General features: G+C 49.3%; 3 protein-coding genes across 4 annotated transcripts in view; 1 reads left to right on the forward strand and 2 right to left on the reverse strand.

Moving 5' to 3' along the window:
- Positions 1–214: 214 nt before the first annotated feature.
- CCDC183 (coiled-coil domain containing 183) lies at positions 215–5,291 on the reverse strand. The gene is made up of 14 exons (XM_032200669.1): positions 5,225–5,291; positions 4,642–4,763; positions 4,423–4,500; positions 3,933–4,100; positions 3,754–3,858; positions 3,492–3,614; positions 2,975–3,103; positions 2,798–2,858; positions 2,614–2,714; positions 2,285–2,445; positions 1,614–1,779; positions 1,308–1,433; positions 983–1,079; positions 215–327 (listed from the first exon to the last, which is right to left on the reverse strand). Exons 1-14 carry the CDS (start codon positions 5,289–5,291, stop codon positions 215–217), a joined length of 1,617 nt encoding a protein of 538 aa, XP_032056560.1.
- Positions 5,292–6,312: 1,021 nt separating this feature from the next.
- SBDS (SBDS ribosome maturation factor) lies at positions 6,313–11,489 on the reverse strand. Its single transcript, XM_032200938.1, has 5 exons — positions 11,311–11,489; positions 10,963–11,092; positions 10,121–10,321; positions 9,361–9,525; positions 6,313–8,732 (listed from the first exon to the last, which is right to left on the reverse strand). Exons 1-5 carry the CDS (start codon positions 11,436–11,438, stop codon positions 8,604–8,606), a joined length of 753 nt encoding a protein of 250 aa, XP_032056829.1. The 5' UTR covers positions 11,439–11,489; the 3' UTR covers positions 6,313–8,603.
- Positions 11,490–11,584: 95 nt separating this feature from the next.
- LOC116497463 (S-adenosyl-L-methionine-dependent tRNA 4-demethylwyosine synthase TYW1-like) overlaps positions 11,585–17,447 on the forward strand; it is a 104,057-nt gene continuing 98,194 nt past the window's right edge. The window contains exons 1-6 of one of the 2 annotated variants that reach the window (XM_032201212.1): positions 11,585–11,616; positions 13,058–13,200; positions 13,914–14,051; positions 14,633–14,734; positions 15,524–15,718; positions 16,599–16,880. In XM_032201212.1, coding sequence (XP_032057103.1) covers positions 13,072–13,200; positions 13,914–14,051; positions 14,633–14,734; positions 15,524–15,718; positions 16,599–16,880 — 846 coding nt within the window. In that variant the 5' untranslated portion in view covers positions 11,585–11,616; positions 13,058–13,071. Of the gene's footprint in view, positions 11,617–12,748; positions 12,810–13,057; positions 13,201–13,913; positions 14,052–14,632; positions 14,735–15,523; positions 15,719–16,598; positions 16,881–17,447 lie in introns of those variants that run through there. The other variant, XM_032201213.1, reaches the window with a different exon arrangement.

The following is a 17,447-nucleotide window of genomic DNA, read 5'->3' on the forward strand; positions in this document are numbered from 1 at the left end:
GCTCCGGGGGGAAAGCTGTTCCCACCACAGCATGTCCCCAGCTCTGCAGGGTGAGCAGCAGGTGAGGGCAGCAGGACAAGACCACCTCCCATATTGCCCCCTTCCAGCCTTACCACAAGCCTGGGAGGGATGAAAAAGCTCTGCTCTATTAAACATGCTGGGAAAATGGCACAGAGGGGGGTCTGAGGCATCAGGAGCTCTGGGGGAGTGACCACTACTTCCTCTTGCCACTTTTCATCTTGCTTTCAATCAAGTGCAGCCCCTGCTTCTTGATGTCTTCCCGGGTGAGAACCAGGCCATCGTCTTTGTCAGCAAAGTCAAAGGGATCTGTGGGAGAGAACAGGAACAAATGAGCTTAGTGGGGCTGAGAGGCCACCTCCACTATATCTGTGTCTCCAGGGAGAGCCTCCAAGTCTTGGAGGGCCGGTGGCATCTCCAGCACAGGCACTGTCAACTAGATTTTCCATCCTCAGCATCCCCTGGCAATGCCACCCCCACCTCAGCGGTTCATCTCTGACACTGGTGGGGCTTCCTGTAAAGGTCTGGAGCTGTGAGATGGTGGCCACAGCTCCCTCTGTGAATAAAGAGGTGGTGAGCTGCTGCGCACTCCATCTCCTCTAAGAGGATCTAATGGAAGGAGGCCACAGACAGAGATGAGCACTGGTCATTCTTCCCTGATCTTCCCTGGTCACTCTGCCAGGTGATTTAGGAGACCCTCATTTGGCTGATGAAGACCAACAGCACCTCTTGACGTGGTTCAGCACTCACCACCCCACCAGCTACCTTTGTTCTTCCCCATACCCACCAAAAATGACCACCCATGCTCAAAGCCTTGGCCAGCACCAAGGGTCTGGGGACAGCGCATGGGTTGGGATCAGCTCGTGAGCTGGGGTCTGCTGGGACAGAGGGAGGCAAAACAGGACCCCTAGAAGTCCCATGGGCTGGGGCAGTTGCTGTGGGACTTGTCCCTCTGTTCTCCTACCTTGGACTGCAGAGCCTATGTCCTCCAAGGAAATCTTCAGGTTCTGTGGCTCTCTCGCAGTTGTTTTCTCCAGAAAATTCCTGACCTTCACAAAAATCTGCAAAAGATGCTCTGGGGTAATTGCTGAAGGAATAGCAGCTGTTGCAACCTGAGGGGTGTCCCACCTCACCATCCCCTTGGGGAAGGGGTCCCCCTGCAGCATCCAGCGCTACCCTGGCCCTGCCTCAGGGCCACCTCCAGCAGGGAGGACACCTTGGGACTGGCCACCCGGAGGAGCCACATGCAGGGCCCCAGAGACCAGACCAGGGACAGGGCCCCTGCACACCTCATTGTCCTCGTCAGGGCTGTAGCTGGGGGCAGGCAGGGAGGCCACCCGCTGCACCAGGTGCTGCAGCTTCTGCTCGCAGTACTGCAGCTTCTCATCCACACCCTTCAGCTCGACGGAGACATCCTGGGGCCAGAGGGAAGAACAACATTGACAGGGATTATGAGTTGCTTGGCGTGATAGTGGCAGTACAAAGTGTCACGGGGATGCCCCGTAGCACTGCCATGGGTCATGCTCTGGGGAGGGGACAGGCAGGGCCTGCTCCTGGTGGCAGCTTGGTCCCCACCTCCTCGCTGCACCCTGTACCTGCTCAGGTACATCGATGCCATACAGGCGGATGAAGAGGTTGTCAATGCCGTTTTCAAACAGCAGCAGGAGCTCCTGGTTCCTCAGAGACTGGGCTCGTGCCTGCTCCAACCGGGCCTCCTCCTGCTGCAGGCTCGTCCTCAGCTCTGTCTCCAGCCTCCTACAGCTGACCAGACCCACACATGTCTGTATGGGTGCTCCCAGGCAGAGAGACCCCAAAAGTGTTGCAAAAGCTGCCCAGGTGGGCCCACACTGTGGAGTGGACGCTGCCTGCACTGCAGCTCAGGCCTGGCAGGGAAGACATGTCCTCCACATGCCCTGCTGGGGCAGGCTGGGTCTGAGAGGCACCTCCACTGCATGGCTTCAGGTCCTGCCATCACCATGGTGCTGGACAGGAGGACCTCACACATCCCTCCTCGCCCCACGTCCCTGCTGTCCCGGGGGGGGGGCTTTGGGTGCTCTGCCGGGACCAAAGTGGGGAGCACCCTGCTGAACGCAGGCCCTGGTGTAGGAGGGGTGGGCAGCTGAGGGGGACAGAGGCAGGGTGGCCTGTTGGGACACAGGTGTCCCAGTGAACAAACAGCAGGAGGATGTGTCCCTGCTCCCCAGGGATGGGCTGGATCCAGATCTGGGCCCCCAGGAGGCTCTCTGCAGCCCAAGGCCAGCAGCACCTGATGGCACTTGGGGGCTGGCGAAACTTCAGCTCTGCCTGCTTCAGCTCCAAGTCCTTCAGCATGGCCTTCAGTGCCTGCCTCTTCTCCTCGCACTCCCCAATGTGCTGCTCCAGCTCCGCCGTGGACTTCTGCTGTGCCAGCAGCCTGCCCGTGATATCCTGCTCGGGGCACAGCGCGAGGACTCAGCCCGCAGGGCCCAGAGGGTCGGCACCATGGAGCAAGAGGGGCTTCAGGGGGCTCGGGAGAAGAGCCCCTCGATGAAGCCGTGAGCAGAGCAGTCTCAGCTCCCCATAGCTGGGTGTTTCCTGGGTGGGATTTTCCCTCACCCAGAGGCGGGAGCACTGCACCGCAGCCTTGGCCTTCTCCACCTCTGCTGTCACCTGGGCCTCATGCTGGATCTGGGACTTGGTGGCCTCCAGCTTGGTGCCTGGGCAGAAGAAAGGAGCAGGGGAGGAAGGAGGCCTCCTGCTCCTCAGGCTCCCTGGCACCTCCACCCCTCCAGGCACTCACCCGTCAGCGAGTCCTGTGGCAGCAGGGCAGGGAAGTCCATGGCCAGGTCATACCTGGCTTGCTGCAAGGACACTCATTGTGACCCCGAGCTGCTGGCACCTGGGGAGGGTGGCCCTGCAGCACGCCCACCCCAGGAGTTCTCAGCACTGTCCCCTGCCTCAGCTCCCACCAGCTCACCGCTCTCAAGTGCTTTTCACTTGCGTTCTTGAGCCAAAGTCGGTCGATTTGCACCTTTTGGGCAGCCAGGGAGCGATGCCTGAGCTCCCTCTCTGCGAGGAACTCTCTTTCCAGCTTGGCCAGCTCCTCCTGGAGCACATTAGAGTCAGAGAGAAGGGATAAATGGCTGTCAAAGCTGGGAAGGACCTCTGTGGGCCAGCTGGTCTCCATGGCCAAAAATTGACCTCCTGGGCTATATAAGAAATGAGTACGGAGGGCACGGAGGGCACAGAGGGCTGGAGGCTGGAGTAGGCTGGCTTCAACATCACCAGTGCTCCTGGCAGGCTGTCCCCAGCCCCAGGGCCACAGAGAGCAGGATGCTGGAGGAGCTATAGAGGCACCTGCTTGTTGTGGGCAGGTCCAGCTCAGTCCTGCAATTTATTGCAGGAAGATGCACCAGCCTGGGGACATGGGGCTGCTTTTGTTGGACCTCTGTAGGCTTTGAAGCATGGAAGGAAGAGGTCCCCCAGCTCCTCACCTTGGTTATGTTATTGGCTTTGAGGGCATCCAAAGCCATGAGCTCCATGTCCTCCAGCTCCCCATGGTACACCCCGGCCATCCCGTGCAGGAGGTCCAGATGCAGAGGCAGGTAGGCCAGCTCCTGGGACACACGGAGCCACCCTGCGTCACCTCTCCGGGTCCCGTGCCAAGTCAACCTCAGCAGATGGCCTGAGGCAGAGCCCAGCCGCAGGGCATGTCCATCGCAGTGCTGCGTGCTGGGACAGCAAGAGGCAGCCCACCTTCTTGAGGACATCCTTCACCGCCAGGTACAGCAGGGTCACCTTCTGCCCAGTGCGGACTTTCATGAGCATCTTCTCGATGCTGTTCTCCAGCTGGCGAATCATCTGTGGGGCAGGACATGGGGTGGCATAGTGTGCCGAGCCCGGGGAGCTCAGGATGGGGAAGGAGTGGCATGTACCTGCACCTGCTCCTGGATCCGCTTGTCATCGATTTTGACATCCAGCAGCTGCTGCAGCCGCTGCTGCAGCTCGTCCTGGGTCTGGCCACGCCGCCTCACCTCGTACAGCAGCGCGTTGCAGGCGTTCACCCGCTCAAAGATGCTGCTCTGGAGCTTCTCCCGGGCACCCTGGGTGGGCATGTGGGGAGGCGATGGGGACCTGCCTGGGAAACTCATTCCAGAGCAGAGCTGGGGACCCGGGGACACTGGGACATGGTCACTGCTGTGGCGGGGTTGAGGATGGGAGAGCGTTGCCCTGGGAGGTGGGGCAGGACAGAGGTAGGTACTGGTGTCCACATATTGCAGCTGCAGAGTGTTTCTGATGGGAAGGGACCTGTGAACACCCCAGGTCTCGCAGCCACCACTGGGGGGCTGCTGGCCCAAAGACTCCTAAAAGTGTCCCTTCCCAACCCCTGCCAGAAGCCGGTGCCAGCCAGGCCCTGCCCTCTACCTCCACCGTTTTCCCAGCCAAAACAATGTCCAAGTTCTTCTGTGCTCTGCAAGCATCAGAGATGATGAGCTGCTCACGCTGTGGGTAGGAGAGGGCAGAGAAAACATCAGTGCCAGGCTGGGGACTGTCACATCCTGTCATTGTCCCATAAGGCTAGTGTCTTCTCCTGGAGAGACCCAGCAGAGGAGCAGGGGCGCAGCTGAGGGGATCTGCAGGTACCTTCTGGGCAATGCCCAGGGCATGGACATCCTCCTGCACCATCCCGCGCAGCTGTGGGAGCAGATCTCTGTTCTGGCTGAGCTTTTCCTCAGATGACTGTGTGAAAAACTTCTTCCCTTGCTCTAGAGGACATTAGAGTGCTCTTGGTGCCATGCAGGATGATATCCTGTCCCCAGGCTCTGGCACAGGACAGCCTATCCTCACCCACCATTGCTGGCCCCTTTTGCACAAATGCATCCTCTCTGCCTCAGAGGCTCAGGCAGTGGGAAAAAGCCAGGCAGGGACAAAAGACATCGGGACAAATCCTGCCTCCCCAGTGCCTGAGCAGCCACACGCTTGGCTGTTCCCACTGAGCAAGAAGGGAGCAGCCCCCCGGGGACCTGATGGCCCCTTTCTGCAGGGGGTCGCATTGCTCAGGGGACCAGACAGCCACTGCAGGCCCCACCCCAGTGGGGCTGCCACCCATTTGCTTCGGGTGCCATGCAGGAGGCCAACATCCCAGCGCACCCTGCATCCCTGCCACATCCCTGCACCAAGGGCCCCCAACGCCAGGCTGTGCCCGCGAGGCCGAAAGGAGCAGCACCTTGCAAGGTGATGATGTTGCGCAGCTCCTGGGTCTGCTGGCTGATGTCTGCCCTGCGGCTCTGCATGGTGCTAGCGGTCCGGCCTCGAGCTTCGGCGTGCACACAGCAGCTGCTGCGGCCCCTCTGTCCGGTGGTGCCGCTGCTGGCCTGTGACCTCGGATGGAACTGGCACCACGGCTCCTCCAGGCACCACACGCCCACACCGGCTGCCCTGCACCTCCTGGCTGCCACCTGCCCCTACCGCGTGGCCACAGCGACTCACAGCCCCCTCTGCGTTTCTGCAGGGGATGACGGATCGAACACTGTGCAATTACCAATTACTGAGCCCTCCAAAGGCTGGGCAGCCAGCTGGGACCACGCTCAGTGTCCCATCACCGTGGCTACGGCAGTTCCAACCTCCCCAGCCCTGCAAACACTCCAAGCCCTGCCAGGAATCAGCTACATCCAGAAGGGGTACGTTCTTCAAGGAGCTTCTCACAGCTGTATAAAGGTTGGGTCAGGAATCCTACCAGGGTGGTTTAGGGGTAGCTGTTGTATCAGGAAAGATGACTAACCTGTTAATTTATTACATTCTGCTCCTCTCCCTCCTAGCCTCAGTTCCTATCACCCACTTGTGAAACCCAACGCCTATGTGATCATTCTTTCTTTTCAAAGCCTTTCTTCTGCCTAGACATCAAGGGGGTACTGCCTGGCTGACCTTTCACAAGCACTGCCTCTACATAAAGCTTGCAAGTGGTGAAATACTGGTCTTAATTGGAGTAATTCAGTGTCATTTAAACTCATGGGTTACAGACCGATCACTGCCACCTAAAGGTTTTCACAGATCCCCATGAAACTGAACCTCTCCCTCAACAGAAAGACCACAACTAACAAGAATAGCAACATTCAGAAGATCAAAAATTTGTATAACTAAATTTTTGAGGAAAATTTCAGGGAAAAAATGTGTGCGTGTGTACCCAAGCCCACTACCTAAAAGCTGCCTGCTTACTTCATACACTACATTGTATGTTGCTTCAGAAATTTCAGTTAATTAGTCAGGAAACGACTATGTTCCTCGTTGAAATGGGCAAAAGTTGAAAACAGAAAGAACAGCTATCAATACTGGTATTTATTCTGATGCTTACCATACATTCTTGCTGAACTGAAACATGTTAAGAAATGCACGCACGTTTATTAATAAAACCAAGCTCCCTCTACCATAGAAAACCTTTAACATTTGATCTGTAGAAAAAGACTTTATAAGGAAATTGACTTTCTTGCACCGAGCTCATAAATCAGCTTAGGTTAAGCTTCTGTAACTCAAGCCATCCTACTGTGCTCTAGGTGTTGAACATATAAAACAGAGAAGTTACAGAATTACGAAATCAAATATTACCAACACAATGTCATCTGAGGCTTTTGCTCAGTGTCTCCTTTGCAGATTTATGAATTACATGTTAGTTCTAAGTACCAGTGACAAGTTAAATATCAACATCATCCTCAGTGCTTCATAAATTGTGAATGCAGAGATGGCCATTTGAAAGACAATCAGCTATGGGCTTGTCTATATGAGGAATTTTGCCTATCTAACCAAGCACTTCCAGCTCTCCATGCTTAAGTTGTGTCCACCTCACAAATACAGTAATTAAGCCACTAAATGCTACCTTCCTAGGTAGCATTTAAACATGATGGAAGATTATCTTGGGGGGCAACAGAAAGCATTTAAAGATGGATACAATGGTTCAAGAATCTCCATTTCATAACCCTTCAGCAGAACTCAGGCTCCCTAGCAGCAAGTCCTCCCAAAACATTACTGAAGAAATTGAACCCAGCCTTGCACAACAAGTTCATGTCAACAGGCTGCTGCAGAAATCAACTTCAGAGAAGAAACCTTTGACCAAGGATGTAGACACATGGGCTCCTCTGCACCTGACATATCAAATCTTTCTCCAGTTGACTTTACCTCTCCCTGCATGAAATCTAGAAAATTCACATCATCTTTTAATGGTACATAGGAAAAGGTCATGTGAAAAATACAACCTAGAGGTCTGTTTAATTGTCATTTAACAGGTGTGGTCACACGCTCAAAAAGTAAACACCACAGAATGAATGGACCACATGCTCATCTGAAACAGAGATATAGTAGCTGGCTGCCCTGCAAATCCTGATTTGCTGCATACTGTCAGCATGGAAACAGGTAAATAACACTAAAGGCTCCCCTTAAATTCCTGCTGACTTGGCTTTCAGTCTCCCAAGAATATCCGCTTGGCCTGGGGGTATTTTTAATACCTCTTTCTCCAGTTTTCATCCTCTTTTTCCCCTCTTCTTTGACATGTGCAAGTTTAAAAGCATTTGTTTAATACATTTGAGACAAGTTTTAACAAACTTGAAGAACTATACACTGTGCCTCAGGAGCTGGCTGGAAATTCTGCATGTGTTAGAAAGCAGCATAAAGAGACACAGGATAAAGGACAGCTGCAAGCATTGTTCTGCATCAAACTCAAATGAAAAGGCACACGTACACACAGCTACCACGAGGGAATTCCAGCCCAACAAAAAGCCTGTCTAGCACAATGGCCAGAGGCTACAGATGCGGTTCATTTCATTGTGTGAATGAGAACAGCTCAGAAATTCAGGCTGCTCCTCCAGCCTATGAAAAGCATCACCACAGCCAGGGATACCTCCTATGCTATAACAAAAATAATTATTTTATTTCTTTCTGTATCTATAATATATAAATAGATGATAATTCACTTTTATCAATGTAACTAAATAGATTTTATGAATAAGTTATTTGGAGAACTTTTTTTTTTTTTTTTTAAAGTTAATGAGTACTGTTATATCCAGTCAAGAAAATCTACAAGAATGGTCCTTTAAATTACTGCAATTATTGAGCAGCCAATTATGGAAGTATAGGTGAGTTTTCATGCTGCCAAGAGATTGGTTTACACATGATCCACATTTTGCACTTCTTTGAAAGTGAAAATGCATCTCCCTTTTCCAAAGGTTCCTCTCCTCACATACAACACTCACCCCTCGGTGACATATGCAATCTTCCACTCATCACTGACAATTTAAGCAAAAATGATTGGTGCCATATCAGTCAAACACTCCTCATCAGCAATTCTTAAAGTAAACCAAAGCCATAGTAACTTCCATATCAAGTCTTAACTCAACCCTCATTAGTGCAACTTTGACACAAAATGTTCCTACAGGCAAACCAAGCAAGTGTAAAATGATAAAAAAACACACTGCATGGAAAAATCCCAAAGGATTAGTGTCAGAGAGTATTTGGCAGCAAGAGATTGGAAAAACAAGAAGGCCTAACGGAAAAGAGTGGCTAACTACAGTCATTCCGTTGAAGGCCGTTAAAGTAGTACTGCATCAAGAAGGTTTTCGTTATTCAAGCTTTTCATCTCCTTCCTCCACATCCTTCAGACTGAGCACTTCCAGCGTTCCTTTCCCTTTTGTCTCACATCGGATCAGCTCATCAATCTCTCTGAAGCAGCCTGGGTCAATAAGGCACACCTGAAATATTTCACATTGAATCAGTCAAGCAATAATACTCAATTTTCATCAACAACTTTTCATGATCTAAAACTCATTTTCATTTAAAGAAAGGTATTGTTTTGTTACTACAGGGACTTGGCAGAATTGATAAGCAATTTTTATCAAAAGTTCTTTTATCAAAGAAGTTTTGCATTTCCAGTACATTCAGCATGCTGGCCATGATGGTTTCGACAGTTAGGTTGCTAGATTCTAATTTGTTCTCAAAGATTCTTACCAATTACAAATTTTGCTTTACCACAAACTGTTTTTTAAATAATTAACTATTGTCAAAATACAGGCCCGATCCACCAAGTAATTAACAGAAGAATTCCATACATGTAGAGAAACTTAGGTATTTTATAGGAGAATCACTGCTAAGAGAAATTACACTGTGCTTCCCCTCAGTCTGAACCTGCAATCTCTAAACTAAAGGCTACTTTCAAGCTTTCAGTACGATTGTGTGACGTTAAAGACTACAAACCATGCCTCTAATTTAGAATCTGCGGCACCCTTGCAGTTTATCTAAACAACTTCCGTATACTAATTCTTGCTGTAGTATAGTATAGTCAGATCAAGTATGAAACCCAAGGTCTGCTTTATTGCTTACAATTTCTAACTGATCGTGGAAGTCTTCATTCTCAATAACTTTAATCAGTGGCTTGAGCTTCTCTTTGAGTTTCTTCCCCTCCTTTGCTGGAAGAATAAATCGTAACCTCATGTGAGCACGTTCAATTTGCATGGTCTCCTTTAATTGTCTGATCACTTCCAGTGCCTGCAGAGACATTGAAGAAAGAAGAAAGAGCATTTACTCACTTGCTTAAAAAGGCCACACAGATCAAAACCTCAATTTTTCTGCACTAGCCTCAGATATTTCTCAGTACTGTTCACTAGCACTTTGCTGCAGGAAGAGATTGCAGTTACGCTAGTTTGCTAGACTAAAAGAACAGGCAGAGCTGATGGTGGTCACTTCAAATACTGAAAAAACACACTAGAAAGAATGTTAAATAGGAAATGATGTTAAAGGACAGTTATACTACAGAACACTAGAAACTCATATGGCTCAGATGTATGGACTGATTTACCACCTCACGTGAAATAAATCATGAAACATTTATTTCTGTTCCAGACATATCACTGATGCTGCTTTAATTAGTTTTTATCTTTCTCCCTTCACCAAACAGTTAAAAAACAAACTACAGGAGCTTCAGAAGCTGCTTGTACCCAGCATTCAGCTGCCAGCCAGCCAACTAATCATTCTGCCAGCTTTTGACCACAAGGCTGTTTTCATTCCTATGTGAATGCTCATAGAAAAGTTACACTTGTTGACAACACCTCTGAGCACAAGCTGATTTTGAGTGAATACTAACCTGTTGCTTTGTGCTCTTGTTTGGTTTGACGGAGTAGTGAATATCCTTCATGGCTCTCTCTATAAGGATTACTGTGTACGGCCTCTTTGTCTCAGGATTCACACATTTGTCAGCCACAATAGTTGCGATGTCTCTAAACATCTGCTCCAGCTGCGTCTGTCGTTCTTTGTCTGACACCTGCAACTCCCCTTTTGATAAAATCTGCAGTTAAAATTAAATTGATTAGTAAGTGTTGCAGATCCGGCTAAAATTGAAAACCCTTGCATGACAGATTTAACTGTTGCTTTAATGGTTTGTTTAGACACAAAATGCAGGAAAAAAAAACCCACAAACATATTAAGAATGCATATTGTTACAACAGACAACACCGGAAAGATGTCAGAAAAAAACCCACAACCAAGAAACACTACAGAAGCACTGAATTACAAAAAGAACGGCACAGGTTTACTTAAATTGTCATCACCCACAGCAAGCCCACAGTCTGCAACGTCCCAAGAAGAAACTAGATTTGCTTTAACATTTAGTTGGTCTCTCCAAAATAAGCGAATATCCTTTTCTTTTCTCTGCATCCTTTGTGGCGAGTCTTTGATGGTAAATTCTTCAAGGCTCACCTGGGTCTGAAGAGATCAGCACATAAAGGCTGTACGCTGCGCAGAAGACTCAGACGAATGTATATTTGAGACTATACCAAAGATCCACCACCCCTCTCTCCACATTTCTTATCAAACGATTTCACCCACAGCCGCACCGTGAGCTCTGCACCAACCAACCAACCTCCTATGCCTGCACAGCGTTCAGGACCCCCGGCCGCACCAAGCCGCGCTACGAGGCACAGGACTCACCATCTTACAGATCTCCGTCTGGTCATCCGTCCCGAAGGCCCGCACCAGATCCTCCTTTTTCGCCACCTGCCCTTTGGACACGTTGACGAACACCGTGTGCGTCTGCAGCACCTCGTCCAGGTCCTTCTCCCTGCCAGGCAACAGCAGCGTCAGGGAGCGGCGGGGACGGGGCGAGGGCAGGGCCGAGCCCGCTGACAAGACCCGGGGTGGCCCGGGGGAGCCCGGAGGAGCCCGGAGGATCCCCCCCACCCCACAACCGGGCCCCACGGAGCCCCCTCAGCGCCGCCTCCCTGCCGGTCCCTGCCCCGCCGCAGCCAGGCCCTGCACCCCCCTTCTCCCCGGACTCACGCCCCGCTGCGCCAGCCCATGACTTTGTTGCGGTAGCAGGCGATCTCGAAGCGCTTCCCGCCGCGCCGCGCCCGCACCACGGCCACGTTGGTGAGGCGGATCTGGTTGGTGGGGGTGAAGATGGACATGGCGGAACCCGCACGGACACGGACACGGGCACCGCCACAGCGCTGCGCAGCGCGGCCCCGCGGCGAGGGGCGGGGAGGGGCAGGGCCGGGAAATGGCGGCCGGAGGGAAACGGAAGGGGAGGGGGCAGGGGGACGGGGCTGCGCCGCGTGGGGGCCGCGAGTGGAGGGGAGAGAGGAGGTACGGGGGGTGCTGGGGGCCCTCGGCGGGGTAATTAGTGGTGGGGGTGGGCTTCGGGGGTAATTAGCATGTGGGGGGGCTTCAGTGGGGTAATTATTGGGGTAATTAGCGCGAGGAGGGGCTTCAGTGGGGGTAATTAGCGTGGGGAGGGTTTCAGTGGGGGTGATTAGCATGTGGGGGTGCTTCAGTGGGGTAATTAGTGGGGCAATTAACGTGGGAGGGGGTTCAGTGGGGTAATTATTGGGGTAATTAGCGCGGGGGGGCTTCAGTGGGGGTAATTAGCACGTGGGGGTGCTTCAGTGGGGTAATTATTGGGGTTCTTGGTGTAGGGGGGCTTCAACGGGGGTAATTATTGGGATACTTGGTATGAGGGGCTTCAGTGGAGTAATTAGTGGGGCAATTAGCGTAGGGGGCTTCGGTGGGGTAATTATTGAGGTGTTATAATTATTGGAGGCCTTCCCTGCCTGTGGTGCCCGGCAGCCCCCTATGGCACGGGGCTGGCTGGGAGCAGGGTCCCCTCACCCCGCTTCTCTTGGGGTCTGGGTGTTGCTGGCCGAGGGGAAGGAAGGCTTTAACCTCCTGCTACGAGCGGCAGCCCCGGGGAGAGCGAAGATAAAGCTTCCAGCTTCCTCAGGCCTTCTGCGTTCCCGCTCCTGATAGACGCCTGCCAAAGCAGGGTGCAGGAGGCCTGCAGATTCACCAGCTGTCGTGCTCGGTGCTTCTTGGGCAGTTACGTGTTGCAGATGAGCCTCGTTTAAGCTCTTCAATGTTTCATACCCGTAAAGGAATCACAGGGGCCACACAAGCAGCGCCCCTTGGAGTTTTAAAGTCAGCTCAGAACAATTTTCGCTGTTCTGAATGAAACCTCACCCACATGATATAACCCCAGGAAAGTACTTGTGACCGAATCCAGATTTCAGTCTGGCTTCGATGCTCTGTACCCAACCTGTCGTCGTAATCAGTGTAGCACCTTGTGTGTGCAAGCCAGGGCTCTGTTCTGCAGTTAGCTCTGGGGAGTGATTTCCCCCTTGACACGGGATTTTACACCTCCAGAGATCTGCGTGTGTTGGGTCTATGGAAAGCTAAGGCCTGTGAGATGCAATTGATGTTTAACAAGGATGTTTTACTTTACTTTCAGGCAGCGGTGCTGCACAAGTATTTTCTGCCTTTCCTTGGGACAGAACCTGTCCTAGGTAAGAGAAGCCCAGCATTTCAGTGTGATGGTCTAAAATTTTAGTTTAGGTAGGCAGGTACGCACTGCTGAGAAGGTGAAGGTCACTGATTCAGCTGTAGTGTTGTGTCTTCAGCCAGAAGCTGTTTTCTGCAGAGCCTGAGAATAGCTGATGGCATGAATCTGTGGGTGTGGTGTGACTTTTTTGTGTGCTTATTCTAAATTCATACTGAAGGAATTTGCTTTTGCTAAATCTGTGATTTATTCTAGATTTAGATGTCTGAATGGATATGTGGAACTTTTCCTACACTTGCCTGGCATCCTTATGGCTGCACAGATTTTACATCTATTCTGTTATTGCTTTTGGGATTAGTCTCTGGATCGTTGTCCAGCTCTTCACCACCAAAAAGAAGGTAACTGGAGACTTGAGCACATTTGTCTGAGAAAAACCCAAAACTTGTGTGTGGGAAGGGGTAGGTGCCAGGTGAAGGTACCCACTGGTGCAGTGAAATGCAACACTTTGCTGCAGGCCCACCTTGGTTGTTGTAAATCCAAAATGTGTTTTAGTTTACCTGACAGTTAGAGTTTTCAGTCTGGATTGTGCTGTGGGCGTGGGTAACTAGCTGTCAGTGCTGCTCTGAGGTTAGAGCAGATCTTGCCTGAAAACTTCTCACTCTGCATTGGAGAAGCGTTAGCCTGGACAGCTCTGTCACTTCATGTAAGTCACTCTGCTTGTGTCCAGTGTTTCAGGTTAGCCTTTCTGGTGACCTTAATATTGAACTGGTTTTAGGGTGGGAGTGGGATTAGTTCATTCAGGAAGCTAAAACCTTCTCACACACACGAGTGAAGTTCTGCAGCACAGGGTGGAAGAATCACTTCTCAGGTTCTGCTGAATCCTGCTGTCTCCCTGATGTGTGAGATGGGTTTACAGCATGGCCTAGTTCAGTGGAATAGTCACTAATGCATTTCTCTAGGAATGTGTGAGAAGCTAAAATGCTTTGACTGTTGCGTTGGCATAGTGCTGGGAGGCTGGTTACTGGCTTAGGATTTTAAACGCTTTTGGGAAAATGGACTTAAGGACACTTAAAAGGATGGAATGAAACAATGGTTTTTTTTTTTTTCACAGGGTGAAAAATCCAATGGGAATCTGTCTTCTGAAGTTGTAGAAGAAAAACAAGCAAATGGATATGCTGCCCAGCAGGCAAAGGAGGTCTATGTTGCTGGCGTAAAGATTTTCTATGGGTCTCAGACTGGCACAGCAAGGGTATGTTACTGTTTTTTTTCCACATGCCTGAAGCTGATAGAAATATTTCTGAGATTCAAGTATATCGCTTGCCTTAGGAACGCTGTGCCATGTAAAAATCTGAAAGTTTATTGGGAAGTTCATTATTTCATTAGAAATCAGTGCACAAGATGACAGATAAGTGAAAATTATGTTTAAAACAAAAAACAACACAAAGCCAAACCAAACCAAAAAAGAAAAAGCAAACGACAAATCTATTCATGTAAAGTGGGGCAAGTGGTAGAGACACTAATTATGAGACTTAAAACTTGCTCTTACAATATACTCTTAGTTTGCTAGCAGGTACTCTAGAGAATTGCTGCTTCAGGTACTTTGTCAAAAAGAACGAATTTGTATGTATGTAAATTATTAGCTATTAGCAGTTGTAAGTCTTCATTGTTCCTTCACTTTTTTAATCTGAGAAATTACAGGTGCAGTGTGTAATTATCAAGTGTCATTGTTTTTTCTGTTCTGGGAGATGTCTTGTGATTGGACACAGCAGAGCTTTTTTCACACTTACTGTAGTTGGGTCAAAGTCATTCATAACTTTCTACATTTCTCAGAGATTTGCGAAAGGTCTGGCTGAAGCAGTTATTTCCCTTAATTTGCCTGTGGAAGTCATTAGCATGGGAGATTATGATCCAGATGACTGTCTAGCAGAGGAGGTATGTAATAAATACAAACTTTTCCTGGTATTGTCAAGGATCTTTTCCTTTTGTATTTCTCTCCTGTTATCCTGGAAATCCCCAAAGCTATGTGTTTGCAAATTGCTTCTTAAACATAGGTGAGCATAGCCCTTCAGCCCTCAGCAGTAATCTTGAAAGTCACTGTAAGAGCATCATCTACAATATGTTGATACTGATGCTGATTTTGTATGAGCTGGTTCCTGTAACTCAGGAGTGAGTTACATGAAAGTATCTGCACGTGGTCCCTCTGTTCTCTCTGAGAGGGTACACATGGGGAAACCAAAGAACAAATAATGATACTTCTGCAACCTTCAAAGACTTAAGAAAATTTTGGGGGGGTGGAGGGCGGCATATTTATATTGAATAATCCTTGATGGATTTTTTTCTTCTGGAAATATTAATAGTTCCTTCTTGCATCTGTGGGAGACTTTTATCACTGCAAAAGTGTAAGAAACTGTAGGGAAGGGAAGGTGGATGTCAGTTTTACTACTGTCCCTGTTATGTAGGGGGAAGACAGCAAGATGGCTTGATTCCCCTTGGCTAATTTAAGATGGCTTTGCATGGAGGATGGCTACTTGCTACCATTGGGTTTATTACTTGCAGTATTCTTAACTCATATAGTAGTAAAAAAACCAAACAAACAAACCAAAAAACCCACCACAAAACAACTTTTAACTTCTTCAAGCTGTCCTTGTGTTACAGCTCTTCCTCATGTAAAGTGCTCTGATAATCAGTGATTTTTTTTCCTGTCCCACTCTTATACATTAGACAACCAGCAGGAACATTTGTGTGTTCTTGGTAGCTACGTACACAGATGGACAGCCAACTGAGAGTGCTGCATGGTTCTGCAAGTGGTTAGAAGAGACTGCAAATGACTTCCGCTTTGGCAAAACCTACCTGAAGGGCCTGAGATACGCTGTGTTTGGCTTGGGAAACTCAGTTTATGTTGATCATTATAACACGGTGAGTATCCCCATTACTTTTTCATTCCTCTGAATGGCTAAATTTTCCGAACTGCAACAAAATTGAGTGACACTAGTAGGTTTTTAGGGTCAGGTGGAGTTGTACTATCATTTTGAGAAGACATTGATATTACCTGGTGTGGAACTTAAGGTGTGAGAATTCAGCTCCTATTACAGCATTTGTGTGGACTTGATAGGAGCTGGGTTTAGGCCATAGGCAATGCAGCTTTGAAGCAAGTGTGCTGTCCTATGAAATGGGAGAGAGACAAGTCCTGTAAGCATGGCATTAGTCTGAGTGGTTTTGGTAGTGACTAATGAGAACACATTTACCATATCCTTATTAAGTTGATTTCCCAGCTTTGAAAGCTCGCTTTCAGTGCATGAAGACACATTACCAGAAGCCTTTTCACTTGCTGCCTTTCAGTTTAGAGCACTTTTCTCAACTTTTCCTGTATTTTGCTGTCTACTGTGGTTCTTTTATTTCTTAATATAAAATACGTTGGTATCTAAGCCTGATAATTAATCTCTGAAGTTGAAGAAAAATGGGGTGACTGCCACCAGACTGTTAGTTTTGTGTAGCTGGGGGCCACCTGAAGTGTCATGTATGTAGACATCTTAACCAACAAGCATCTCACAAAGCTAGTCCTCACACCTCACTTACTACATTGCCATGATAGCAGGGCTATTTACAGCTGGAGGGTGCTCGGTAGTGTTCAGAGTGCCTTGTGGCTGTGCTCTGATTCAGCAGGTTAGAGGGAGTCTACAAGTCCATGTCTTGCTGTCCTGCAGCCTGTGTAGCTTGTTTTATTTCCAGGCTTGGTCCTTGCTTTCTTAATTGCCTGTTACTTTTAAATTTCCTTTTAACTTCTATCCCATCCTAGGTTGGAAGAAATATTGACAGATGGCTGTGGATGCTCAGTGCCAGCCGTATCATGACTCGTGCTGAGGGGGACTGCAATGTGGCCCAGAGCAAGCATGGCAGCATTGAGGCTGACTTCGAAGCCTGGAAAACCAAGTTCCTCAGTTGTCTCCAGGCCCTCTGCAGAGGGGAAAGGAAGCCCTGCAGTGGGAAGTGCAAGAAAGGGAAGTGCAAATCCCAGGGGAAGCAGAGCAAGGAGAGCTCAGATCATGAACACGGGGCATCAGACTATGAGAATGCTGAGGTAGAGACAAAATCCACAAGTCCTTATTTCTGGTTCAGTGCTTCAGTGCTTGTTGGAGTGTTGTCTGACTGTTCTCCTTCATCCCACAGCCCAGAGAGGTGCTGTGGGGAGCTTGATACTTCTTTGTTACGGAGTAGAGGGATGAGAGGCAAGCAGAATAAGTAATCCAAAAAGAAGGACCAAGGATTAGCGTTGGACTTAGACTGAACAGTCTCTATATGATATGGGAGGAGATGTGTGTTGTGACAGATGCTCGAAGGGAGCCAGTCTTTGCTTTGTCTCACAGCCAGATTGAAGCGTTTAGCTTGCTATGAGCAGGTAGCATGCTCCCAACTCGGTGAAGCTCAAGCACTTTGTCTCCCAAGGATTTTCCAAAGGCATTGGGGTACTGTTATCTGAGCAAGTCCTGTACCTCCTTGACTTTATCTACCCATAATCACTTCTAGCATATGCTCAACAGTGCCGTATCTAGTTGGAGGCCTGTGGCTAGTGGTGTCCCCTAGGGTTCAGTACTGGGTCCAGTGCTGTTCAACTTATTCAATAATGACCTAGATGAAGGCACAGAGT

The sequence above is a fragment of the Aythya fuligula genome, chromosome 20 (assembly GCF_009819795.1).
Source record: "Aythya fuligula isolate bAytFul2 chromosome 20, bAytFul2.pri, whole genome shotgun sequence".
NCBI classification, from domain to species: Eukaryota; Metazoa; Chordata; class Aves; order Anseriformes; family Anatidae; genus Aythya; species Aythya fuligula.

What these genes read in the sequence shown, in the direction of transcription:
- CCDC183 (XM_032200669.1), bottom strand. Translation starts at nt 5,291, where the DNA reads ATGCAGAGCCGCAGGGCAGACATCAGCCAGCAGACCCAGGAGCTGCGC. An exon ending in CAACATCATCACCTTGCAAG is followed by an intron (nt 4,764 to 5,224) that starts GTGCTGCTCCTT and finishes AATGTCCTCTAG; the next exon opens with AGCAAGGGAAGAAGTTTTTC. An exon ending in GTGAAAAGCACTTGAGAGCG is followed by an intron (nt 2,859 to 2,974) that starts GTGAGCTGGTGG and finishes GTGTCCTTGCAG; the next exon opens with CAAGCCAGGTATGACCTGGC.
- SBDS (XM_032200938.1), bottom strand. Translation starts at nt 11,438, where the DNA reads ATGTCCATCTTCACCCCCACCAACCAGATCCGCCTCACCAACGTGGCC. An exon ending in ATGGGCTGGCGCAGCGGGGC is followed by an intron (nt 11,093 to 11,310) that starts GTGAGTCCGGGG and finishes GTTGCCTGGCAG; the next exon opens with GGAGAAGGACCTGGACGAGG. An exon ending in ACAAGAGCACAAAGCAACAG is followed by an intron (nt 9,526 to 10,120) that starts GTTAGTATTCAC and finishes ATGTCTCTGCAG; the next exon opens with GCACTGGAAGTGATCAGACA.